Here is a 27,571-nt window from a genome sequence, read left to right on the forward strand (position 1 = left end):
CTGCTAAACAGTCCGGGTCCCCTGAAACTTAACCCTAAACACAGTGCTTTCGTGCGGCATCTGCGCCTTACTTTTGCAGTCTGGGGTGACTGAGTCAACGTGACCGTGCGGAGCACCAAGCAGCCCCGGGTCCCCATGGCTACCGCCAGGGCAACGCTTCGCGGCCCGCTCCTCAGGGACCCTCACGGGCGGCGCCGGGAAATCAGCCTTGCGGAGAGGAACCGCAGGGCTCCGGGGCCGGGCTGGGGCAGCCGGCGGGCAGCAGAGGCAAGCCTGGCAAACTCTTCCCGGCTTCTTCGCGGTGCTTGGGGCAGACGTCTTGGCGACACCAGGCCGCGTCGGTTCCCCTTCATCCTATTTTCCCTTTAACACGGTGGCTTGAGAACTTTTTTTTGTGCCCACTCAAGAAAATTTTAAATGATTTTATAGATACAATCCCAAATATGAAGCTCCAACAAACCCGCCACTACTCGAGCCTTTCTCACCGTCTTCCTCACAGGCCCCACCCCCTACCGCGAGGAGCACGAGCTGAGGGGAACACAAGCCCCCGTTGGGCACTCTCCGGCCTCGCCCCGCCCCCAGGCGCGCACCCAACCCATATAAGGCGAGGGGAGGCAATCGCGCCAGCTCTGCCTCCGCCTCTCGCACCGTCCAGAGGGAAGGGTTTGCAATAGACTTCCTCAGTTCATTTCTTCTTATTCCCTCCTCCCTTAAAGGGCCGTTTCCACCATGGTAAAAGGAACGCACCAGTAAACCACAATAATCATAAAAGATGGCTGTAATTAAGAGTCTTTCTGAAACCAGAAACCGCGAGTTCATGCCCCCACCTCAAGAGCCCGAGCTTCCCCCTCTCTGAACCGCCCCCACACCCGCTCCCGCGAACTCCCGCTTACGCTTTCCGGGCGGCGCGCGACGCGCTCGCTCCGCCCCTCTGGCCCCGCCCCCCGGCCCCTCTTCTTGCTCTCAGGAGAGCCAACGCGCACAAGCAAGGGTGTGCGGCTCTGAGACGTGCGTTGCTGCTTCTGGGTGTGAGACATCCTAGCTCCTCTTCCCCTTCCGTGAGTCCCTCCTTTCCTCGCAGACCCCACTCGTCGTGGCTGGCTGCCGCCGCAGCTCTCGTGCCAAGCCGGCAGTGCGCGTGCGCGCGGGCACGGGCGCGCGACCGTCGGGCCCCCGCGCTCCCTCCCCTTCCCGCTCCTCTATAACTTGGCTGGCGTGGAGGAGGCGCCGCCGGAGTCGGAAGGCGGGGAGCTAGGAGGAGGGAGCTCGAGAGTTGTGGGGACTAGTGACTGGGAGAAGTCGCAGCCCGCTCAGGCCCGCGCCTTCCCGCTCGCCGTCTTCCTCTCACACACCTACTCAGCCCCAGCCCGCGCGCTAGCTCCTTCTCTCGCCCGGGGTTCCTGCCGGTAGCTCTCCGGGTCTTGGCGCGGCGGGGGCGCCCCGGGGGTGCCCTCGCCCTCCCGTTGCGGGCGGGCGGGCGGTATGTGGCGCCTGGTGCCCCCGAAGCTGGGCCGACTGTCCCGCTCGCTGAAGCTGGCGGCGCTAGGCAGCCTGTTGGTGCTGATGGTGCTGCACTCGCCGTCGCTGCTCGCCTCTTGGCAGCGCAACGAGCTGGCCGACCGGCGCTTCCTGCAGCTCAATAAGTGCCCGGCGTGCTTCGGCACGAGCTGGTGCCGCCGCTTCCTCAACGGGCAGGTGGTATTCGAGGCGTGGGGCCGCTTGCGCCTGCTGGACTTCCTCAACGTGAAGAACGTGTACTTCGCGCAGTACGGCGAGCCCCGCGAGGGCGGCCGCCGCCGAGTCGTGCTCAAGCGCCTCGGCTCGCAGCGCGAGCTGGCGCAGCTCGACCAGAGCATCTGCAAGCGGGCCACCGGCCGGCCCCGCTGCGACCTGCTGCAGGCCATGCCCCGGACCGAGTTCGCGCGCCTCAACGGCGACGTGCGTCTCCTCACGCCCGAGGCGGTGGAAGGCTGGTCGGACCTGGTGCACTGCCCCTCGCAGCGCCTTCTCGACCGCCTGGTGCGCCGCTACGCGGAGACCAAGGACTCGGGCAGCTTCCTGCTCCGCAACCTCAAGGACTCGGAACGCATGCAGCTGCTGCTGACCCTGGCCTTCAACCCTGAGCCGCTGGTGCTACAGGTAGGCGCGGAGCCAGAGCGGGGGGCGTCCTGGGAGGGGCCGCGCGTAGGAACCGGAGTCGGGAGAAGTGGCTCCGCCAGCGCTTGCCGCGAGTTCGGACTCGGCCGGGCTGGGCCAGGCTGCAGGCGTGGGAAGGGACGTCTCCGGGGGAGCCCCGGGGCTGTGCAGGGAGGCCGAGGGCGACCCGACTGATGGAGAGTCTGCTCTTGTCATCTAGATTCGGGCGCATTTCGGATTTGATTGCGGATCTTTCAACGCCAGAGGGAGTGCGTCTCTTAACACTCCCCAAAATGTCTCTACCGCGAGTTTCCTTCCGCTTTCTACCCTGCCTTTCTGCTTTTATCTGCTGGGGCTTGCAGGTCCGCGGCGCAGACTGTTCACGAGCCCTTGGACCTTTCCTGGTTCTTCTGAAGTGTTTTACACCGCGTTCGGTCTTCCTTTTCTGGCGCTGGTGGCTGGCCTAACTTCGGTCTCATAGTCTTTGTTTTCGCTCATTTACCTGGCAGTCATTTGGACAGCTAATTCGAGGACAAGTTGGGGAGGATGAAGTCGGAGAACGGGACAGTGGTCTGGGTGGGTTTAATCTGTGAGCCGAGCTTTGGGTGGGATTAGAATCACAAACAGGAAAAGTAAGGTAGCGTTGGACTTGGGGCTGGGAGGGCTTAAGGCCAGACAGACGTTTTCATCCTGATCCTGTGACCTGCCCTATTCATCTGGTAATCTAGTTGAAGGGAGATGAAATACTAGGCCAGGGCGAGTATCAGGGAAGGAGATTCTTGCCTTTCGCCAAGTGCGTTATTTTCTCTCGTCTGACTGTTTTGAAAAGTAATGAGCCTTTTAGGGGAATAGGATGAAATCTTTACTGGTGACATCAAAAAGAGAACAAAAAACAAAAACACTGTTTACTTTCGGAGTATTTACTTGTTTCTGCACATTCCCACCCAGCTTCAGTGCGGTGTCCTTGAACAGTGATTACAACTGTGGGGTTGTGGTTTCTCCTCCTGTCTGCAGGAAGAGTTACCGTGCTCCTTTCCATGACAAGAGAAAAAAAAATGACTTAAAGTTCACAAGTAATTTTGGTATACTTCACATTTTTTCTGGGTTGCTAAGAATGTCACTGAGGGCGGGAGGTACAGGGTTTTTTTTTTTTTAATTTTTCTAAAATGCATGAATAGGAAAGTGCAGATTTCTTTATATTATTTTCTTTTCTCAAGCTCTACACTGTCCATTTTAGTTAAAAGAAACCAGCTTCGTTTGATTAGTTGATTAGTTTGATTAGTTTGATTAGTTCAGCCAAATAATGTAACACAAATATTTTGCCTCAGATGAAACTTTAGTATGGGTCTTAGTAAATTTTAGGACATCAGAGGCTATGTGTATTGGGTTAATTTTAAAGTCAGAGTGTGTTTTAAATACTGCTCTATCTCCTGACTGAATGGATGCATAAAACTGGTTAAACTTTCCTTGAAGAAACTTTCTTTATTCGGTAGTTCCCAAACTAGTCAGTCTCTAAAGGTTTAGCCTATATTTTATGATGTACATACACTTGAACTGAAGTTTCTCATTAAGCTATCTTTAAAAGAAAAAAAGCCTTGTTTATATTAGCAAGGTTGGTTCTTGGAGATCGTGTTAGCAGTTTGCTGAAGTAGATACCCGGACAAATTCTCTGAGATCCAGAAATTTAGCAAAGAGCTGTCTTAGTAATATACATTTACTGTACTTAAAATGCTGGCGTCCCTACCGAAAGATTTTTTTATTAGGTAATTTTGAATAGTGATGTATTAGTAACAACTAATAGTAGAATTGATATTTTAAGAACATTATGTGGCCAGTTCTTTTTAAATGTAGTCATAGCATTGAATTTGAGAAACTTTGGCATCTGATTTACACTAAGGTAAATTTGTGCTTTGTGCAGGAAGGTTTTATAGTTTTTTAAGTTTGAACTTCTCATGGCATTCTCAGTTTACTTTGTAGTTGAGATAGTCAAGTGTGCTTGTATCTTGTTTTCTGTTTAACTTTTCCCTCAAACTTTTTATCTGTTCTCATCTTTAGTGATGAAACAGCCTTTTTTGAAAAAGCACAATTATTTTCTTATATATGACACATAATGACACAATTGCTCTGAGTGGGTAAACACATGGGCCATAGGATAAGAATTTGTTTTTAGTATGTGATGAAACGTGTCTCCACGTTTTAGAGTGAGATTTGTAAATTACATTTTTAGTTTACACAACCCAGTTCCCAGGAATAGTACTAATACTAATATATGTATTATAATTATAGCTAATTACGTACTGTGTAATATAATTTTGGGGTGTTTAGTACCAGCCAGTCATACAGGCATGTTATTTTTTTAAAACCTGATTAACAAGCAAGTAGAGGAAGAAGATATTTTTAAATAAGAGTTTTCAGAGAGCTGCTGCTTTCTTTGTAGAATCACTTGATCTTTGGTAAAAGCTAGTGAATTTACAAGTCTGGACAATATACTTGAGGATTGATGATTGTATAAAACCACCAAAATGAAAGGTATCTCAACATTCTGTGATCAAGTTACAAAAGTTGCTGTACAGTAAGTCAAACCATGATGTTCATTACCTTTGTTAGCTAGGAAACTACATTTTTAGTATTTATACAGGTTTTTAGAAAACTTTATAGCTGTTTACAGTAATACTGGGATATTAATTGATACTTATAGAAAAACTCAGATTTGGCTGTTTATTGCTTCATGTATGAAAAAATATATTTTTAAGAGTACAAGTGTTTTAACAGCTTGGAGAGGAACTCACTTTTTTCCTCCAGGAGAGGGAGCTACTTGTCGAATTTTTGGACAGCTGGTGACAAACTAGATTTTTCTTATGTTGTCCAAAAATTAACAACTTTAGGGGAAAAAAAGTCTTTGAACCGACTTCATCAAAGTATTCTTAACAAAACTTCCAGTATCGTAAGCATGCTTCAAAATAAGCATGTAAAAATTTCTTTTGATAAGGTGCTTAAGAACTGAAAAATACTTATGAATTTAATCCATTAAACTCACCTCTTCTGATTTGAAAAAACAGTAAAAAATTGAAGTTGCTATTATGTCTTGAAAGGAGAGGTGAAAGATATTAAGTGTCTGTAAGGTGTTTACACACATACCTTATCTATGTAAGGCTGTAAAGATTTGTGATATAAATTTCCCCATATGAAATGGCATGAGAGTATGGCTTTCTTCCTATTGTTGGATAGTTTCACTAGTTTACAACAGTTTACCCATAGATTTATTATCTTCTAAAAACTGTTTATAAACATCAAGCAACAAGATAATGCTAGTAGTACCTTTATCTTCTACTCTGATACCCTTTTCTCGTCTTCACATTTTACTTCACTAAGATGTGTGTATTTTAGTGCCAGGTATACTGTAATCCTATAGAAAAAAAATGGAGGAGAGGAACTATGTTGATTTTTATATTGTGTAAATAGGAATCTTGAAGTATTCAAAAATTGAGTTGTTGAAGTAATTGGCAAGATGACGAGTTATTGTTGATAAATTTTCTATCAGTATTTGTATTTAACCTATTGAATTTACAGAAAGGGAGTGTGTGTGTGCGTGTCTGTGTGTGTGAGAGAGAGAGAAATGCTGTCTGGATTTCTTGAAGTTCAGACAGAATCTCTGACTTTATAACCTGGAAGTAGTGAAGATGGTCTTGTTTGTAGGAAATGGAGAAAGCTCTTTGTTGTTTAGGGGGATGAGCTGGGAATGTTACTGTTAGTAGAACTTCATTTGCCTTAAATTTTCTGAATCATGGTTTTAATAGGATTTACTTTATTTTTATAGTATATGACTATCATTAAGCTATGGCTTTTAAGCTTGCTTTTCTATTCTTGTAAATGATATAATACATGCAAAGCACTTCACGTAGTATCTGGTAAATTGTAAGCATTCAATAAATGTTAGATATTGAACAAAGTAAAGGTAACTTTAACTGCCTGGTGCATTTGATCAGCTGTTTTGAAGCTCATTTGGGGTATGGATCACCTTAAAAATAATGGTGATTTTGAATATCAACCATAGTTTAGTTATACTGATTTTTGTCCATTATTACTTTGATATAATTTTTTGTAGAAAACTTTCAGTGAATGTTTTTGCTTTAAAAGTAATTTATATAGGGAACAACATATTTTTTAAGTCCACTGGTGAAAATGTAGTTTTTGAAGTAAACAAATAAAAGATTATTTAGCTAACGGTACTTTAGAAAAGTTGATAGATTTTTACTGTTGGACTCACTTCCTTCTTTATAAAATGAAGCTGTTGGATTAGATCCTTTTCAGCTCCAACATTCTGGGGCTTTCAAACTCTTGAGAAATTTGTTTTTGTTGTTGTTGTTGTTGTTTTCTTTTGAACTTTAACGAGTGGGTTTAATTAAGCTCTTCTGAAAGGGGATTGGGAGTTGGATGCTCTCTTTCAAGCCTTTCTTCCTACCCCCAAATTTTTACACACATGAAATCAAATTAAAACAAAGCAAAAACCAAAACCTTCCTTTAAGGGGAAATATGTGGAATTAAGGGTAGCCAAGGATCTTGTGAGGCAATAGTGTGCAAAAGGATGTTCCAGACTTTGTTTCAGGAGTTTCTTTTCGAACAACAGCTTAAGGAACCACCTACTTCTCCTTTACTGGCTGTTTCTTTAGTAACCGTCTTCCTAGATTTCGGCTTCAGAACACGTTAGAGATGGTTCTTAGTAGAGCAGTTTTTAATCTAATAAATTTTGTAAGTTTTTGAACTTTTTTTGGCTTTTCATCTGAGAGTCCATTGACACTTTTTATTGCTCTTCAAGATAATCAAACAAAAATAATAAAACAATTCTGGGTACCTCAAGTCCAAAAAGGGGGTGGGGACTTTTATTTTAGAAAGACCCTAGAAACAGACAATCGCCCTTAAGAAAGCATCACTTCAGAATCAGTAGAGCAAAGTCATTTGACATCCTGGACTAGTTTCTGGACATATCCGTATCTTTTGACCATAATGAATTTTATCCTTTATATACTTTTGTCTAGTCTTTGAACTATTCTTTATATTTCCATTGCATAGGTTAGCACATATTTCACACATGTTGGGAAATAGAAAGCTTGTTTTTATAGGTCTTCTGGACATGGGTGTCCAGCTTCTTAGGGGATTGTCAGACTGGTTTTTATTCTGTTTTTTTTGGTTTGTGGTCTCTGGCTTACTTCCTATTTTTCTGTCATTGCTGCTGACTCTTCACAGAATGCTATTTTTTTCTTTCTTCAGCTTTCACTCATTACTTATATGTTGAATTATGGCCTTATAATTTAAATCCTGCATTTTTCTAATACATTTGATGAACTTTAGTAAATGGTTGTAACATGACTGAAAATTATTAGTGTAAGGTGAGGTTAGTATAAGGTGATAGGAAGTTGTCTGTGAAATTTTTGAGAGCTCTTTGAATTTATAACCAGAAGAACTGAATTTGTCTGTTCATTTTACAATCTGTTACAAGGCATTTGGATTGAAAGGATGGAAAGATGGCCCTAGGAAACAAGTAGCTTACTATGTAGGAGGTAGGTACACAAATAACTAATTATTATACAATCCATGTAATGTAATAAGCCATGTACAAAAGGTATGTGTGTGTGTGTGTGTGTGTGTATATATATATATATATATATATATACTGTCACATGACTCAGGGAGGGACATCTCATTGTATATTGATAAGAATGGTACCACGGAAAGTTTCAGAGATTTTGCCAATTAGATGGGGGTGGAGAGTGGGAGGAAGGGTGGAGGGGACAGTATTGATAGAGCATCCAGTTCACATTCTGTATTACCACAAAGTTGTTGGATGGTATTGAGTAAGTCACTTAATGTTTCAGATTCTAAGTTTTTTTAAATCAGTAAAATGGGGTTGTTAATACTTTCCTAACAGGATTGTTTTAAAGATTAAAGAAGAAAGGATTATTCAAGTAGTATCTGTTAATGTTTTCAGTTGTAAAGCTTTTTACAGTGTATTATTTCTTTGAAAATCAGCTTATTCCATTTTTAGACAGCTATAGTAGTTAAAAGTTCTTTAGTACATTATGCTGATGTCTGTCTTAGAAATGTAAAAATCCTACTTTTCTTATTGCAGACATTCAAATGTCACCATCCTTACATATACGTAAATCATATGTACCTATTCAGGCTATAGTTTTTTAAACATAGTAGTTTAAAAGGGGATTAGGGATTTGTCTCATATAAAGTATAATGAATAGAATGAATATGGTAGGAAAGAGGGTTTAGATAAGGATTAAGAAGTAAAAAGCAAATAGTTTCTTTTTTTCTCTGTAAATCATTATTGTAGTTTAGTAATTCTATTTAGTACATTGGTAAATGGTAGTACAAAAAAACAGGTTAAGTCTGGACCTTAGAGACAGAATCTTAAAAGATTTATAATCTGAAGTAAGTATGATGCTTCGGTGTCTTCTTCGTATTTTTTCTTTCTAATGCTTTTTTGGGGTTTAACTCTGAAATGAAAAGATCTGACAGTAATTATGTGGAATTGGTCAATAGTGCCAGGAACTGATCTGTATACCACCCCTGGGACACAGTAAGGGTCAGTTGAGACTAGTAAACTTAAACATATTTAAAACTTGTGAACAAGGGAAGTGTTTTTTGTTTTGTTTTGTTTTGTGGTTTTTTTTTTTTTTTGGTGGGCAAAGCATTTCTTAAGCAATTTATTCTAAAAGATAATTTATTTCTATTAAATTTAGTTTTTTTAAAATGTGTTTTGACATCAGTTTCCAATTTTAGATACAGCTGTTGGACTTGATATTCAGTAAAATAACACAACCTTACTATTTTCAAGGCATTGCTTAATATTGTTGGAATTTGAGGTGGGTGGAAAATGGCATTCAGAAAATTATTTCATGAAATAAATGGGACATATGCTAGGACTTAAAAATCTTGAAATTGTTAAGCTTCTACAGTATTTGCAATGGATTTTGGCTGCTATTTAGCAGTATAAATTAAGAAGCTAAGATCTTAGAGAAATTTTAGCAAAAATTCAGTAACCGTTAAATCATCCCAGTAATTTTACTATATCTCCCCTCCAGACAGTTCACCAAACTGTGAACACATTAGTCTGTCACCAGTACAGTTGACTAATCTTTATGAACAGCTGTTATAACATGCGTTACTACAATGGGATTTTATTCAAATTTGGGCTTTAAAAAATAATTTTAAAACTTAAGTTAGCCTTTCTTTCTTTCTTTTCTTTCTTTTGTGTCTGTCTGTCTGTCTTTATTTTGACAGAGTCTCACTCTGTCACCCAGGCTGGAGTGCAGTGGCGTGATCTCAGTTCACTGTAACCTCCGCCTCCCGGGTTCAAGCAATTCTCCTGCCTCAGCCTCCCGAGTAGGTGGGATTACAGGTGCTCACCACCATGCCTGGCGAATTTTTGTATTTTTAGTAGAGACGAGTTTCACCATGTTGGCCAGGCTGGTCTCAGACTCCTGACCTCAGGTGATCTGCCCACTTTGGCCTCCCCAAGTGCTGGGATATAGGCGTGAAGCCGCTGCGCCTGGACCCTTTAAGCATTTTCTATGCTTTTGATGGCATATACTTTCTAAGAGTGTTTTCAAGCTTAAACTTTTTTTTTTTGTAGAAATGCCAGTTATGTAGAAAATTGATACTCACCTTTTAGATTGCATGTTTTATTAATAGTTTTTTTGAAGTTAGTTTGTTTATACTAAGAACTTTCAACTTTAACAAAAATCAGTCTTGCATGGTAACACATCTCTTGGTCTGTATTTATTTTCTCTCTTAAGGCAAACTGCAAAGCTATGTTCCTTTTAATGGAATATTATGAGGTAATGAAGTATTATAAAATATTTTATATTGTATAAAAGGAATTTTGATCTTTTGAATTTAGTATACAATATTTTTGGTCATGTAGGAGAAAAAAGAGTACAAGCACTTTTAAGTAGACTCTATTTTAATCTATTAGTCTCATGTCATTTATTTTTTGTAAGTAAATAAACAAAACCAAAATGTATTCTTTTATGTATCTTTACTCATATATTCCATGTCCACCCTTTTCATGACTGTATTATGGCATGATAGAATGAAATGGCCTTATTAACCTGGCAGGACGATGGATATTGATCAAAGGGTTATCGTGATATTTTAAAGACTTGTTTTTTAGAATAAGGTAAATATACCATAGCATACTGTTTGATTTCAGTATGTAAGATAATCCTGAACATTAAGATTTTGACATGTATTTGTTTTTGCATGACATACATATAGACCATACTATAAAGACTGAGTTGAAGATTTCTGTTTGATTCTGTAAGTCCCAACATGATCTGGTCCTTGCTTCACTCTCCAGATTCCATTACTGCAAGTCATTTCCCCATTCATTTCACTGCAGCTGCTTTGGTCTTTTATTCATTTCTGAGAAGATACTTTCAGGCTTTTCATGTGCCTGAACTGCTCCATCTCCAGTCTGCTTAATATTAAACTCATCCTTTAGGTCTCAGCCTAGGTGGAGATCACTTAGGTTAAATAATCAATGTTAACATTATTTTTCCAGCATAATGTTGGTTTCTGGAATGCTCCTGTGTAATATATGAACCGTTACCTTTATAAAATCTGAAAAATTCTTAAACAGATCATAAATAAGCAAAAACAAAAACAGAAAGAAAAACAAAACAAAAAATAAAACCCCCAAAAACCACCCCAAACTAATAAAGTTTAACTTCAACAAAAGGATATTGGCTTGAGGGGGTTGTGTTAATCTATCTTTTGAATTCATTTTGACTCTTGTAAAGATAATTATAGCTTGGCCTAAATTTGCTTCTTACTACTTGTGTGACTTTAGGTAAATTGTGTAACACTGTACTTAATAAGATTGAACTGGATTTACAATTGAGGTACAGTTAAACTCTAAATTTCTTGGATTTTACAGTTCCTTTATTGATCACATAAAATATTTGATTTTGATCTAGGTAGATTATAGGTTATTTCAGCATTTGGAATTTCTTTTGTGCTTATCAGTAAGAAATAAAAAGCAAGTTAAAATACTGTGTTTATGTGTGTACACATTTCCAATTTTTAAGTTTCTTGCATTTTTAGTGCTTGTGGATGCTGTCTACATTTCTTATAGCATCAGTCCTTTTAAGAGTTTAGTGGCTAGTCTATATATTTCATTATGAATTAGAAATTACTAGAGGTCAGTAAAGATGTTTCTCTAATTTAGTGGTTCTTCACTCTATTTGGAAGGGGGTTCATTATTTGTAGATGCCGTTTTAGTAGGTGTTTAGTAGGTGCCTGAAGATAAGCATATCTTTTGATGAATGTCTGGAATTGTTACTTAAAAATTTTAAATAGAGAAAGCCCATCAGACTAACAGCAGATCTCTGCAGAAACCCTGTAAGCCAGAGGAGAGTGGGGACCAATATTCAACATTCTTAAAGGAAAGAATTTTCAACCCAGAATTTCATATCCAGCCAAATTAAGCTTCATAAGCGAAGCAGAAATAAAATCCTTTCCAGACAAGCAAATGCTGAGAGATTTTGTCACCACCAGGCCTGCCTTACAAGAGCTCCTGAAGGAAACACTCAATATGGAAAGGAAAAACCAGTACAAGCCATTGCAAAAACATACCAATTGTAAAGATGATTGACACTGTGAAGAAACAGCATCAACTAATGAGCAAAATAACCAGCTAGCATCATAATGACAGGATCAAATTCACACATAACAATATTAACCTTAAATGTAAATTGGCTGAATGTCCCAATTAAAAGACACAGACTGGCAAATTGGATAGTTAGAACCCCCCAGTGTGCTGTATTCAGGAGACCCATCTCACGTGCAAAGACACACACGAAACATTTACCAAGCAAATGGAAAGCAAAAAAAAAAAAAAAAAAAAAAAGCAGGGGTTGCAATCCTAGTCTCTGATAAAACAGACTTTAAACCAACAAAGATCATAAAAGACAAGGGCATTACATTACATAATGGTGAACGGATCAATGCAACAAGAAGAGCTAATTATATATACATGCTCCCAGGATCAGAAACACCCAGTTTCATAAAGTAAGTTCTTAGAGACCTACAAAGAGACTTAGACTCCCACACAATAATAGTGGGAGACTTTAACACCCCACTGTCAATATTAGACAAACGAGACAGAAAATTAGCAAAGATATTCAGGACTTGAACTCAGCTCTGGACCAAGTGGACCTAATAGACATCTACAGAACTCTCCACCCCAAATCAACAGAATACACATTCTTCTCACCATCATATTGCACTTATTCTAAAATAGTAAAACACTTCTCAGCAAATGCAAAAGAAAATCATAACAAACAGTCTCTCAGGCCACAGTGCAATCAAATTAGAATTCAGGATTAAGAAACTCACTCAAAACTGCACAACTACATGGAAACTGAACAACCTGCTCCAGAATGACTACTGGGTAAATAATAAAATTAAGGCAGTAGTAAATAAGTTATTTGAAACCAATGAGAACAAAGATACAACATACCAGAATCTATGGGACACAGCTAAAGCAGTGTTCAGAGGGAAATTTATAGTGTTAAATGCCCACAGGAGAAAATGAGAAAGGTGTAAAATCGACATCCTAACATCACAATTAAAAGAACTAGAGAAGCAACAACAAATTCTAAAGCTAGCAGAAGACAAGAAATAACTAAAATCAGAGCAGAACTGAAGGAGGTAGAGACACGAAAAACCCTTAAAAAAATCAATGAATCCAGGAGCTGATTTTTTGAAAGGATTAAAAAAAACAGACCACTAGCAATACAAACTACCATCAGAGAATACTATAAACACCTCTACACAAATAAACTAGAAAATCTAGAAGAAATGGATAAATACCTGGACACATACACCCTCCCAAGACGAAATCAGAAAGAAGCCAAATCCCTGAATAGACCAATAACAAGTTCCAAAATTGAGGCAGTAATTAATAGCTTACCAACCAAAAAAAGTCCAGGACCACACGGATTCACAGCTGAATTCTACCAGAGGTACAAAGAAGACCTGGTACAATTTCTTCTAAAACTATTCCAAACAATAGGAAAAGAGGGACTCCTCTCTAACTCATTTTATGAGGTCAGCATCATCCTGCTACCAAAACCTGGCAGAGAGACACACACAAAAAATTTCAGGCCAATATTCCTGATGAACAACAATGCGAAAATCCTCAATAAAATACGGGCAAACTGAATCCAGCAGCACATCAAAAAGCTTATATCCACCACGATCAAGTGGGCTTCAACCCTAGGTTGCAAGGCTGGTTCAACATACGCAAATCAATAAACGTAATCCATCACATAAACAGAGCCAATGACAAAAATCATATGATTATCTCAATAGATGCAGAAAAGGCATTTGATAAAATTCAACACCCCTTCATGCTAAAAACTCAATACATTAGGTATTGATGGAAGGTGTCTCAAAATAATAAGAGCTGTTTATGACAAACCCACAGCCAGTGTCATACCGAATGGGCAAAAGCTGGAAGCATTCCCTTTGAAAACTGGCACAAGACAAGGATGCCCTCTCTCACCATTCCTATTCAACATAGTGTTGGAAGTTCTGGCCAGGGCGATCAGGCAAGAGAAAGAAAAAGGGTATTCAAATAGGAAGAAAGGAAGTCAAATTGTCTCTGTTTGCAGATGACATGATTGTATATTTAGAAAACCCCATCGTCTCAACCCAAAATCTCCTTAAACTGATAAGCAACTTCAGCAAAGTCTCAGGATACAAAAATCAATGTGCAAAAATCACAGGCATTCCTATACACCAATAATAGACAAACAGAGCCAAATCATGAGTGAACTCCCATTCACAATACCTAGGAGTACAACTTACAAGGGATGTGAAGGACCCCTTACAAGGGATGTGAAGGACCTCTTGAAGGAGAACTAACCACTGGTCAGGGAAATCAGAGGTGACACAAACAAATGGAAAAACATTCCATGCTTGTGGATAGGAAAAATCAATATTGTAAAAATGGCCACACTGCCCAAAGTAATTTATAGATTCAATGCTATGCCCATCAAGCTACCTTTGACTTTTTTCACAGAATTAGAAAAAAACTACTTTAAATTTCATGTGGAACCAAAAAAGAGCCCGTATAGCCAAGATAATGCTGAGTAAAAAGAACAAAGCTGGATGCATCATGCTACCTGACTTCAAATTATACTATGAGGCTACAGTAACTAAAACAGCATGGTACTGGTACCAAAACAGATATATAGACCAATGGAACAGAACAGAGGCCTCAGAAATAACGTCACACATCTACAACCATCTGATCTTTGACAAACCTGACAAAAATAAGCAATGGGTAAAGGATTCGTTATTTAATCAATGGTGTTGGGAAAACTGGCTAGCCATATGCAGAAAACTGAAACTGGACCCCTTCCTTACACCTTATAAAGAAAATTAACTCAAGATGGATTAAAGACTTAAACATAAGGCCTAAAACCGTAAAAACCCTAGAAGAAAACCTAGGTAATACCATTGAGGACATAGGCATGGGCAAAGATTTTATGACTAAAACACCAAAAGCAATGGCAACAAACGCCAAAATTGACAAATGGGATCTAATTAAACTAAAGAGCTTCTGCACAGCAAAAGAAACTATCATCAGAGTGAACAGGCAACATACAGAATGGGAGAAAATTTTTGCAATCTATCCATCTGACAAAGGGCTAATATCCAGAGTCTACAAGGAACTTAAACAAATTTACAAGAATAAAACAACCCCATCAAAAAGTGGATGAAGGGTATGAACAGACCCTTCTCAAAAGAAGACATTTATGGTCGGGTGTGGTGGCTCATGCCTGTAATCCCAGCACTTTGGGAGGCTGAGGTGGGCAGATCATGAGGTCAAGAGATCAAGACCATCCTGGCTGAAATGGTGAAACCCTGTCTCTACTAAAAATACAAAAATGAGCTGGGCGTGGTGGCACACGCACTACAAAGACTTGGAACCAACCCAAATGCCCATGAATGATAGACTGGATAAAGAAAATGTGGCACATATACGCCATGGAATACTATGAAGCCATAAAAAAGGATGCGTTCATGTCCTTTGCAGGGAAAGGGATGAAGCCGGAAGCCATCATTCTCAACAGATTAACGCAGGAACAGAAAACCAAGCACCGCATGTTCTGACTCATAAGTGGGAGTTGAACAATGAGAACACATGGACACAGGGAGGGGAACATCACCCATCAGGGCCTGTCGGGGGGATGGGGGGTTGGGGGAAGGATAGCATTAGAAGAAATACCTAATATAGATTACAAGTTGATGGGTGCAGCAAACCATCATGGCACGTGTATACCTATATAACAAACCTGAGTGTTCTGCACATGTATCCCAGAACTTAAAGTATAATAATAAAAAAAGTGTAAATACTTTGGTAAACAATTCCTTACTAGGTAGTGTTGAATGTACAAAGTACGTATCTTTTTTTCTTTGATCCTTAGATTGCCCTGATGAATATGGTGATACAAATATTCCAGTTTTACAGAGGAAAAAACCAAAGCTCAGAGAAGTTGCTGCTTTGCCATCGTTATAGCTAGTAAGATGTAGGGTTGGAAGGGACTTCAAAATCTAGCATTGTAATGTAAGGTTCATCATTCTACTTATATAGTATATTGGCTTTTAAATATAGACATTTTATGAAATATTGTATTCCTATAAAGAGTATAAAGTATCCAAATTTTCCAGTCTTTACTATAATATCGATTATAGACATTATATATCACCTTCTCTTAAGGCGAACTTTGTGGTTTTGTTTCTGAAATCTTGGCTTTAAGATACTGTCAGTGCATACAATATTGTTATTAGTATTATTTGAGTTGTATGCTATCCAAGAAGTAGGTTGTGGTTTTGTTACCAAATTTAAAAAAGATGCATAGACATGATTTATATTACATTTCAAATTCAAAACAAATTTTGCTTTGAAAATTAAAAGTGAAAGCATTTAATATTTTTTTAGCTCTTATTGGTTAACCATGCTGCTTTTCTAAACACATCTTTAGTTATTACCAGCTTAATTTAAAAAAAAATACAATTATGGAAAAGTGAATATGTAATTGTTTTGGGCCTTTGTACAACCTTTAACTAATATTTACTTTTAAAAATTTTACGTATTACGCTTTATGACATACATTCAATCCTGATTAAAAGCCTTGCAAAATTAAGTGACATGCCTCCAGTCCAGTTAGGATTGATATCATTCAAAATTTAAGTGTTTCTTTTTTCAGTTGCAAAGTATTTGTACATTTTTTTCAGTTGTAAATAATTTATTAAAATCACATTTTATTTTATTACTTTAAACTATATGCTTGTGCTAGACAATTTGAAAAATCTGATTTTTAAATTTTGTTTTAAATAGAAAAATGTAGACCTTAGCAGTAAACTTTCTATCCTACCTAATGTGTTTTATGCACTGTGGGAGTTTGGTAAACAGGAATAAGTTATTTTCTTACTACTTGATATATTTAACAAATCCAAGTTCTAACATATATAAATTTTGTCTCAAATTCTCCTTGACCATGGTAATTTGCTTCTAAGCCAGAATTGCATTAAATGCAAATTACAAATATTTTGGCTTTCCTTGAGGATTTTCTTTGGACTATAGTGTGTTCGATAGAATTATATTATAGGTAATGAAATCTGACTTTTGAGTAGACAATGAAAAGTTCTTGTCATCTGAGAAAATGGTGTGAATTCATTTATTAAAGTTCTTCCAAAAGATTAGGTAGCAAACTATATGAAAGAACTATAGTGCTCTTCTTAAAATGAGGCATAACAGAATTTCAGTTAACATTGTCAGAAAGCACTCTATGAATATAAAGTTGCTCAATGTGACATTTATTCATATATGTTACCCTCTTCTATGGGGTACTTGGGTAATGAAGTGTAGTTTTGACTGCCATTTGTCAGTTGGAAAGGTTCCAAAAACAAGGAAGCATTCGTACATGTGCAGATGTTGGCCCGGTTCTTCTTTTCTCCTGTTGTCAAAGACCATTTTATTTTCACAAAGATATGTTTGTATCTGTTCTACAATATGGCATGTGAGTAATATACCAGTAGTGCATGGAGGAGTTTTTTGTTTTACTTTTTGCATGACACAACTATGTAATCTTACATATTTCTTATTTTAGTGCTTTTGTGTTTATGTCAGGGTCTTTATACACGAATGTTTCTGGGAAATAGTTAAGTCTTTTGTAATTGTCTAACGAAAATTTCAAGATCACGGAGGTATTTTAAATTAGGGGCATAGCTGAGAATGGTGTTTGGTTCCTCAACAGTTTTTGTACTGCACATTGGACACGAGTGATTTCTTTTTCTGATTCGCAAAATAAATTTTAAAATTCTCAGGCAAGGCACAACATTAGAAATGTGTTTACCTCTAATTTCTAAAGAACCAGTAGGTATGATCTAACTAAAAAATGGAATCAATTAAATTACTATAATTAATGATTCATATATAAGTTTTTCATTTACATAATTAGGATTTCATCACAAAGCTGCAATATTAAAATTTAAGAGAAAAAGATTATATTACAAAGAACAAGTGCAGCTATTGTACATTGTTATAGTTGAAAGGGAGCAATTGAAATTGGGTAATTATGGATGAAATATAATTCTTAATTTGTTTTTTGTTTTAAAGTTGATAAAAATTTTAATGCAAGAATATTATTGAGTTGTGACAGTTTTATAAAGCTCAAGGCAAAATTAATATTGCCTGTTTTTCTAAGAGATACAAGAATAGGAGCCTAATTTTGTGGTCACTTAATGTATGTAGATTGTTCAGTTTCTAGCAATAGAGTATTGACACAGGCATGCCTTGGAGATATTGAGAGTTCAGTTCCAGACCACCTCAATAAAGAAAACATCATGATAAAGTGAGTCACATGAATTTCTTGGTTTCCCAGTGCATACAGAAGTTCTGTTTACATTGTACTGTAGTCTACTAAGTATGTAAGCATTAAGTCTAAAAAATATATACATACCTTAGTTAAAAATACTTTTTGGCTAAAGAATGTTAATGATCATCTGAGCCAAATCTTCGGTGAATTGTAGTCTTTTTTGCTGGTGGAGGGTCTTGCCTCAGTGTTGATGGCTGCTGACTGATCAGGGTGGCTATGACAGTTATTTCTTAAAATAAAATGACAGTATAGTTTGCTGCATCAATCGACTCTTCTTTCATGAAGGATTTTTCTGTAGCTTGCCATGTTTTTCATAGCATTTTACCCACTGTAGAATTTCTTTCAAAATTGGAGTCAGTACTCTCAAACTCTACTGCTGTTTGTCAACTAAGTTTATGTCATATTCTAAGGCCTTTGTTGTCATTTCACCAATATTCACAGCATCTTCACCAGGAGTAGATTCCATCTCAAGAAACCACTTTCTTTGCTCATCCATAGGAATCAACTCGTCTTCTGTTCAAGTTTGATCATGAGATTTCAGTAGTTTGGTGTCCACATCTTCAGACTCCACTTTCTAATTGTGGTTCTCTTGCTGTTTTCACTCTATCTGTATTTACTTCCTCCACTACAGTCTCGAGCCCCTCAAAGTTATCCATGGGGTTTGGAATCAACTACTTTTGGAAGTAGTTATGTTAATGTTGATATTTTGACCTCCTCCCATGAATCACAGATATACTTAATCGCATCTAGAATGGCAAATTATTTTCAGAAGATTTTCAATTTACTTTTCCCAGATCCATTAGAGGAATTACTATGTATGGCAGCAATAGCCTTACAAAATGTATTTCTTAAATAATAAGACATGAAAGTTGAGATTACTGCTTGATCTGTGGGCTGCAGAATGGACGTTGTGTTAGCAGGCATGAAAACAACATGAATCTCCTTGCACATCCCCATCAGAGCTTTTGAGTAGCTAGGTGCATTGTCAATGAGCAATCATGTTTCAAAAGGAATCTTTTTTTTCTAAGCAGTAGATCTCAATGGTGGGATTAAAATATTTAGTAAAGGATGCTGTAAACCATTGTGCATTCATGCAGGCTTTCTTGTTCCATAGATAGAGCACAGGCAAATCAATTTAGCATCATTCTTAAGGGTTCTGGGATTTTTGGAATGATAAACAATCATTGGCTTCAATTTAAAGTCACCAGCTGCATTAACCCCTAACAAGAGAGTCTGCCTTTGCTTTGAAGCTTTAAAGCCAGGCATTGACTTCTCCGCTCTAGTTGTGAAAGTCCTAGGGAGCAGTTTCTTCCAATAGAAGGCTGTTTCATCTACATTGAAGATCTGTTGATTAGTCACTTTCATTAATTATCTTAGGTAGATCTTCTGGATAATTTGCTATGGTTTCTATATCAGCACTTGCTGCTTCTCCTTGCACTTTTATATTACGGTGATGAATTCGTTCCTTAAACTGCATTAACCAACCTCTGCTAGCTTCAAACTTTTTTTCTGAACTCTCAGCCTTCATAGAATTGAGGAGAGTTGGGTTCTTGTTCTGGATTAGGTACTGGCTTAAGGGAATGTTGTGACTGATTTGATCTTTCTAAAACATTCTCCCTATTAGCAATAAGGCTGTTTTGCTTTCTTAACATTTGTATGTTCACTGGCGTAGCACTTCTGATTTCTTTTGATAATATTTCTCTTGCATTCACAGCTTGGCTGTTTGGGTTAAGAAGCCTAGCTTTCTGCCTATCTCAGTTTTAGATGTGCCTTCCTCAGTATGCCTACCTATTGTTCCTAGCTTTTGATTTCAAATGAGATACCTGTAACTCTTTTCATTTGCACGCTTAGAGGTCATAGTAGGATTAATAGGCTTAATTTCAGTATTGTTGTGTCTCAGGGAACAGGGAGGCCCAGGGAGAGGCCTCCCTGTTCCCTGGGGATGGCTAGTTGGTGGAGCAGTCAGAACACACACATTTATTGATTCCTTTTTTTCTCTAATGTTTATTTTCTAGTTACATATTTTAGCAGTGGAAAGTATCTTAGATAAAGCCTGTTATTTTACTTAAAGTGAAAATGAGTGTTCATGGTCATGGAACACGTTTCTTTTGATTTAGGATGATAATCCTCCCAGTAGTTTTAAAAGCCATTAGAAAACCTTGCTAAGATAAGAACAATTTTGAGGCTAGGCCAAGGAGAACAGAAAATATGGCTGGGAAAGGGAAACAAGATGAACTTGGACCAGATGTGCTCAGAGTGGAGGTTGCATATTAATAGGATATCAGTTTGTCCCTTCCCAACCTTTGGATGTAGGGTAAAAGACACCTCTCAAGAATCTTTCCCTGAATTCCACCCCACCTGCTTCCTGACTAGGTAAGACTCCTACTAAATGATCCCCTGGGACCTGCACCACTGCTTAGTAACTAACACTTTTCATATTCATAATTATTTGGTGTCTGCATGCTCTTCTAAAGTAAAAGCCCATGGCTAAATGGAGACTGTTGGGTTCACCCTTAATTGCCACCGTAACACAGTGCCTGATGCCTGGTATATAACTGCTGGTTAATAGGCTGCAGTGCTATCAGTTTAAATAAAAGGATTGGTTGATTACATTTACACAAGTGAAGAAGATAAGGGAAAGCATAAATACTTTTAGATTTTGTAATAAAGACAGTATCTTCCCTCTTATTGATCAATTTGGTTCGTAGATTTTGATAAGCAAGACTTATCCTATTTTAGCTTTATAATGTAAAGTTCTCCATTTAAATTTTTTTCGGGTCCATAGTATTGGTATGAGTTAGGAAAAAATGAAGTTAATCTCTAATAAACTGTTGAATGTAATAAGAAAATCCAAAGTAATTCCTAGTAGTAATCTCTACTGAAAGGATCTGAGGATAGACCTAGGATATATTCATCAGAATCTCTTGTAATATTAAGATAATTCTTTTGTAGAGTTTTCCATCTGATGAAGGTTGGCCATTTGCAAAGTATCTTGGAGCTTGTGGAAGAATGGTGGCTGTAAATTATGTTGGAGAAGAACTGTGGAGTTACTTTAATGCGCCATGGGAAAAACGAGTTGACCTCGCTTGGCAATTAATGGAAATAGCAGAACAGCTTACAAACAATGACTTTGAATTTGCACTCTACCTCCTGGATGTCAGCTTTGACAATTTTGCAGTTGGTCCTAGAGATGGGAAGGTAATCATTGTGGATGCTGAAAATGTTTTGGTTGCTGACAAAAGGTTAATTAGACAAAGTAAGTATATACTTTTTAGATTTTTTTCTACTCATTTTTTCCTATGTCAAAATAATGTTTATACTTGTATGAAATGAGCCTTGAATTTCCTCCTTAGATGGCAACTTTAAGCGTCTTTCTTTGCTTTATGTAACCACTGTTAATAAACAAATACAGATACTCTGACTTACTGGGGGTTACATCTTGATAAACCCGGTGTAAGTTGAAAATATTGTTATTTGAAATATATCTAACCCACGGGACATCATAGCTTAGTCTTGCCTACCTTTGACATACTCAGAACACTTACATTAGCCTAAAGTTGAGGGAAATTGTGTAAAACAAAGCCTATTTATAATAAACTGTTGAATATAATTATATTCATGTAATATATTGAATTCTGTACTGAAAGTGAAAAACAGAATGGTTGTATGAGTTCTTGAAATATGGTTTGTACTTTATTTTTAACCATTTTGATGATTCCTGGCACTGCAGCTCTGAGTTTGGTTTGACATTCTGATTATTACATCTCACCCAAAACTTTGCTCTCCATTTATTTTTGAGTTCTTCACGGGATAGATGGGTAGTGTCTGAAGTGTTTTGAAAATTAAATGCCATAGAAGTTTTAAAGCATCAAGAACAAAGCCTGTAGGTCTAGAACCAATTCAGTTAGCAAAACCAAAGGGTTGTTGCTCCATGGTGAGGGTTTTATATTTTTTAATCCCCTCTTTCCCCCTGATAAAAGTAATATGAGTATCTTTTGACAAACAAAGGCTGAAAATTTACGGCACCTGGGGAAAAGTTTATGTGACAGCCATATATTACGTTGACATTTACTTTTTGCATGATCTTGGCATGATCCTATTAAATACTTGATTTTTCCCACTCCCTTTTTCAGATTTTATACTTACCAGACTACTTTCTGATTATTTCTTGACTTGCCATGCAGATCCTTCTACAGGAAGTGAACACCCTGCTGGAGTGTTCTACTCTCTATTTACCTCTTCCTACATCTGTGAATATTGTAGCAGCGTATACTATGCTTTCTTTCTTAAAGTGTGCACAAGCAGGTGGTTTTTAGTATATTCATAGAGTTGTGCAATTTTCCTAAGCTTAAAAAAATTATTTCAGTGTTTGTAACAATAATTTTTTATAATTCATTTTATGCAGACATTCCTGGAATAATTATTACTAATTCCCGACCTTAGATGAATCCAACCATATAGCTTCTGTATTCTTGCATTTCATACAGTGAGCATTGCTCTAGTGCTGCTTTAACTGTGGTCATTTCTTTTCAAATGTCTCATGGGTCCTCTAAATAGCCACTTTGCAAAAGTCTCTGTCTATTCATTTACTCTCTTTGCTTTCCACTTTCTAGTAAATGACCTTTATTTTATTTCTTCACAGGGAAATTGAGATTTTGCTGTGGCAACTCCCTCAGTGTCCTTTATCGTCTAAACCTCATTAAAACAGCAACAGATAGATTCTTGTTTGAGAACTTGTTACATCAGTTATCTTCTTCAGTGTCCCACCTCCTTCCTTTAATATCCAACTTCTCTTGCCTCCCTATAAAAAGTATATATAAGACTCTCTTCTGCTTCTCCTTGCTTGTCCACTGTTTTTAAAAGTATTTATTGCCTTTCTGCTTCCTCAGCCTCTATTCATTCCTTAGTCCATTAAAACCTGACGTAGACCTCTGTCTTGCCATTAGCAACCACCTAATTAGCAAATTTGTGAAGTGATTGTGACTAGTATCAACTTCTCGAAGTTGTTTCCTCCTTTGGAATAGTAACCTTCTTTCTTTTGGAATAGTAACCTTTAAAAAACATTAACTTACTACTCCTTTGCTTAAATAGTTTTAATGACTTCCCATTGTTCTTGAAGTAAAATCCAAACACCTTAAAACCAGGGCATAATCTGTGATCTGTGTGACTTGGCCCTCTTCTGATTCTTTTTTTTTTCTTTTTTGAGACAGGGTCTCTGTCACCCAGGCTGGAGTGCAGTGGTGTGATCACGGCCCACTGCAGCCTCGACCTCCCTGGCTCAAGTGATCCTCCTGCTTCAGCCTCCCAAGTAGCTGGGACTACAGGCACATACCACCATGCCTGGCTAATTTTTTAATTTTTTGTAGAGGTGGGATCTCGCTATGTTGCCTAGACTGGTCTCAAACTTGTGGGCTCAAGCAGTCCTCCCACCTTGGCCTCTCAAAGTGCTGGGATTACAGATGTGAGCCACCCCACCCAGCCTGTGTATATATGTATTTTTCGAGTGCTTCATTTTTAATACCCCTCTGTCTGTTGCCCTTGGTGCTTCTGCTACAATGGCCTTTTGTTTTCCTGAATGAATCGGCCCGCTTCTGGGCATTCCCATATGCAGTTTCCTCTTCCAAAAATGTCTCTTCCTTCTTCCCTATACAGCTAGCTATTTGTTTTTCAAGCCTTGGCTCTTTCAAGTACATGTGTGCTTATGTGTTCTCAATATGCCTATTATCCCTATTACCTCAAAATCATAAGTTTCAAGTCTAGTTCTAGTTGTACATATGACATGCCCACCTAATACCTTATAGCTTCTTTATATTTATTTTGTTTATATATAAAATATTGACACTATTATGGCAATTGTACATACCTTGTCATCCAATTAGAACCTTAAACTTGACCCATATACTTATTTATTTTTGCCTGAAATGTTTCTCCAATCTAGCTTTTCATTCTGGGCCATCTATAGTTGCTCTCATGATCTTAATCCTTCCAATCTTCAGCCCAGAGTTATCTTTCTATAAAATAAATTATGGTCGTGATTACACAAGTTACAACCTATTTCTCTAGCGTCACCTGTATCTCCTTGCCAACTACATTTCTCACACTCTAGCCACAGTAAACTTACTGCTTCGTGAACCAAATGGACCAATCCCTTACGTCCATGCCTTTGCATATACTGTGTCCTGAACCTAGAATGCTATTTTTTCCTAGTTTCTTTTCAGATTTGTTTTCTTTTAAGACCTAAATCAGATGTTCTCCTTTTTGCAGCCTTCTTCAGCCCCAGGGACAAGTGCTAATTTAATTCCCCACTATTCCTGTAGCATTGTGTCATATTTCTTTATGGCACTTTCTGGGTATGATGGAAAGTCACTAGACTAAACCTGTAAGTGGTAGGGACCTTTCTGAATCTTTCTGCCTAGCGTTGGTGTGCTCCCAGTGAATGTTTGTATGAATTTATATATTTAAATGTTTATGGTTGTAATGTACTTTTACCTAAAAGTGTAGAACAAATACTATTAATTAGTGAAATATTCTATTTTTGGAAGCAATGAAAACTATTTAAAAAATTTTTTTCTACTTCTGCTTTTCCTCCTTTCACAGATAAACCTGAAAATTGGGATGTATGGTATGAAAGCAAGTTTGATGACTGTGATAAGGAGGCTTGCTTATCATTTTCAAAAGAAATTCTTTGTGCTCGTGCCACTGTGGACCACAATTACTATGCTGTTTGTCAGAACCTCTTATCCAGACATGCCACCTGGCGTGGCACTTCTGGAGGACTCCTTCATGATCCACCAAGTGAAATTGCCAAAGATGGCCGGCTCGAGGCCTTGCTGGATGAGTGTGCCAACCCAAAGAAGCGCTATGGCAGATTCCAGGCTGCAAAAGAACTGCGTGAATACCTAGCACAATTAAGTAACAACGTGAGGTAGTCTATGGTGAACTTTTCTTTTTTTCTCCATTTAAACAGCACTGGCTAAAACTAAACCACCAAAAAACGATCTGAAAAAATGAAATTTGGAAGTGTTACATTCAGAGGATGATAAACTTGCACTGATAGATCTTAATGTTAACGTCCATCAAAATAAGACATTACTTCAAAAATCACATGATGCTTCTGCAAATAAGTATGTTCTTATACTTTGGAGGCTTGAGCTGTCATCAGCTGCTCCCCACTACCCCGGAATGCTTGAGTGGATTAATGAATATTGTTAAGCTGTTGGAAATGAGTCTGATAGTACATTGGCTTGTGTATCAAAGGGTACTTGGTACTTAGTTTGCATTTACTATCATGATTTTGTGAATCTCTTGCATTTACTTTGAATGTCAAGTCAGATTGGCCTGTTTTATAGGCCGCTTTTTCCTTCTGATGTGTAGGGTTTTTTCCCATTTTTGTTTTTTTTTTTTTAAATTAAATTTTGAAAATTCAGGTTACTGTAGGTGTTCATTTAAATTTTTACTAGTTCTCATTCAGTGCTATTTGGTACATATTTACTGTTAGGGCAGGATTCCCAGGTTTACTGTGTTTTTTTTTTTTTAAAGAAAGCTAAATATTACATTATGTAAATACTTCTTTTCACCAACTTCTGTAGTTTCACCATTGCATGGTGTCATTTCAGGTTATTTAACAGTTATATCCCTCTGTGCCAATAATTACAAGTGTACACTAAACATGAAGTTTGGCATATGTTGCAAAATGTCATTTTATCTTTTCTAAAGGCTTTAAGAAGAATATACTAGAATCTATATATTGATGTTAATTTTGATTCAGAAAAAAATACAACCCAGTATCTAAAAAGTGTTAACTAGTCCAAGATAGTAATGCATATGCCAAAGAAATATTACACCTAATCTCATGTTTAGAATTTAAAATAGAATTGGTCACCTACTTATTCTTACCACCCTACTTCCAGTATTTTAGCTCTGTCATTATTAAATTCAGATCTTCCTGATTGTTCTTTCTGTTGAAAGTTAAACTACTGCTTTCAAGTAATTTAAAGTTATCCTACCTTTTATTCATGGGTAGTTTTGCAAAATTAACATGGTAGCCATTGTTTGAATTTAATCGGGCATCATAACCTTTTATTTATTGAGGAACTAATCATTATTACTGTAAAGCAGACAAGTTAGCCAGTCAGCCCACTTTGGTCTTCTTTACCTAATGGTTAAACATCAAAACATCAAATTTAATTATTTGCATAGAAATGTGTGGGCTCTTTAAAAAATGTTACAGTATATAAGTTGACTGTCACTAACAGGTAATATTTTTCTGTTTGAAGTTGTTACTTTTGTTTACAGCAAAGTTTGATGTAGTGTGCAGTAGTGAGCTCTAGACTGATCTTTTTCTAAATCAGAAAGTGATTAAAGTATGCACAACCAAAGCCAGGTTTTTCTTTTTCATTTATTCAGCAACTATTTATTAAGCATCAACTCTGTGCCAGGCACGTTACTAGCTGCTACATACTGTCTGAACATGACATACGGTTAAGTAACTTTACAATTATTATCAAATACTTCAATGTAGATATTTCTTAAGTTGAAATATCATTAACTAGGATAATGCTTTCATGTTATTTTATTGTCTTGTGATAGAAATTCAACTTGTACCATCTAAAACTAGGTTGCTATAAAAATGGGAGGATGAAGTCAATAAAGTTAATCCCAGTTTAAAAACTGGAAGGAAAAGGTAAGAGCTCTCCATTATAAAATAGTTGCATTTGGTTAATTTTTACACATTAGTGCATTGCATATATCAACTGGCCCTCAATGAAGCATTTAAGTGCTTGGAATTTTACTAAACTGACTTTTTTGCAACTTTGGGAGATTTTTGAGGGGAGTATTTAAAATTGCCAAACACTCACCTCTTACTCAAAACTTCAAATAAAATACACATTTTCAAAAGGGAGCACCTTTTATATTTGATAAGTTTTCATTATAAACCTTACAATACCAGTCACAAAGAGGTTGTCTGTCTATGGTTTAGCAAACATTTGCTTTTCTTTTTGGAAGTGTGATTGCAATTGCAGAACAGAAAGTGAGAAAACACTGCCAGCAGTGATTGCTACTTGAGGTAGTTTTTTATAACTACCATTTCCCCTCCATGAAATTATGTGAAATTTATTTTATCTTTGGGAAAAGTTGAGAAGATAGTAAAAGAATTAGGAATTTAAAATTACAGGGAAAAATATGTAAGTGAAAAGCAATAAATATTTTGTTCACTTTGCTATCAAGATGTTCACTATCAGATATTTATTATATGGCAGCAATTTATATTTTTAATCATTGCCCATTAATAGACGCAGTAAAATATTTTTGAATCAGACATTTGGGGTTTGTATGTGCATTAAAATTGTCTTTTGTACTGTAAGTTACTGTTAATTTGAATATTTTATCGAACTGTCTCCCTGTGCCTTTATAATATAAAGTTGTTTCTACAACTTTTAATGATCTTAATAAAGAATACTTTAAGAATCACA

The 27,571-nt window shown here is 37.7% G+C and overlaps 1 protein-coding gene across 1 annotated transcript; it reads left to right on the forward strand.

Annotated features, from left to right (window-relative positions):
- The first annotated feature begins 769 nt into the window (after nt 1–769).
- On the forward strand, nt 770–27,571 carry DIPK2A (divergent protein kinase domain 2A). The gene is made up of 3 exons (XM_054482275.2): nt 770–2,139; nt 21,051–21,354; nt 24,696–27,571. The coding sequence occupies exons 1-3, from the start codon at nt 1,483–1,485 to the stop codon at nt 25,025–25,027; spliced, it is 1,293 nt and encodes a 430-aa protein (XP_054338250.1). The 5' UTR covers nt 770–1,482; the 3' UTR covers nt 25,028–27,571.

The sequence above is a fragment of the Pongo pygmaeus genome, chromosome 2 (assembly GCF_028885625.2).
Source record: "Pongo pygmaeus isolate AG05252 chromosome 2, NHGRI_mPonPyg2-v2.0_pri, whole genome shotgun sequence".
Taxonomy (NCBI): domain Eukaryota; kingdom Metazoa; phylum Chordata; class Mammalia; order Primates; family Hominidae; genus Pongo; species Pongo pygmaeus.

Coding starts and splice junctions, on each gene's coding strand:
- DIPK2A (XM_054482275.2), top strand. CDS start 1,483: ATGTGGCGCCTGGTGCCCCCGAAGCTGGGCCGACTGTCCCGCTCGCTG. Junction 2,140..21,050: donor CTGAGCCGCTGGTGCTACAG/GTAGGCGCGGAG, acceptor ATTCTTTTGTAG/AGTTTTCCATCTGATGAAGG. Junction 21,355..24,695: donor CAAAAGGTTAATTAGACAAA/GTAAGTATATAC, acceptor CTCCTTTCACAG/ATAAACCTGAAAATTGGGAT.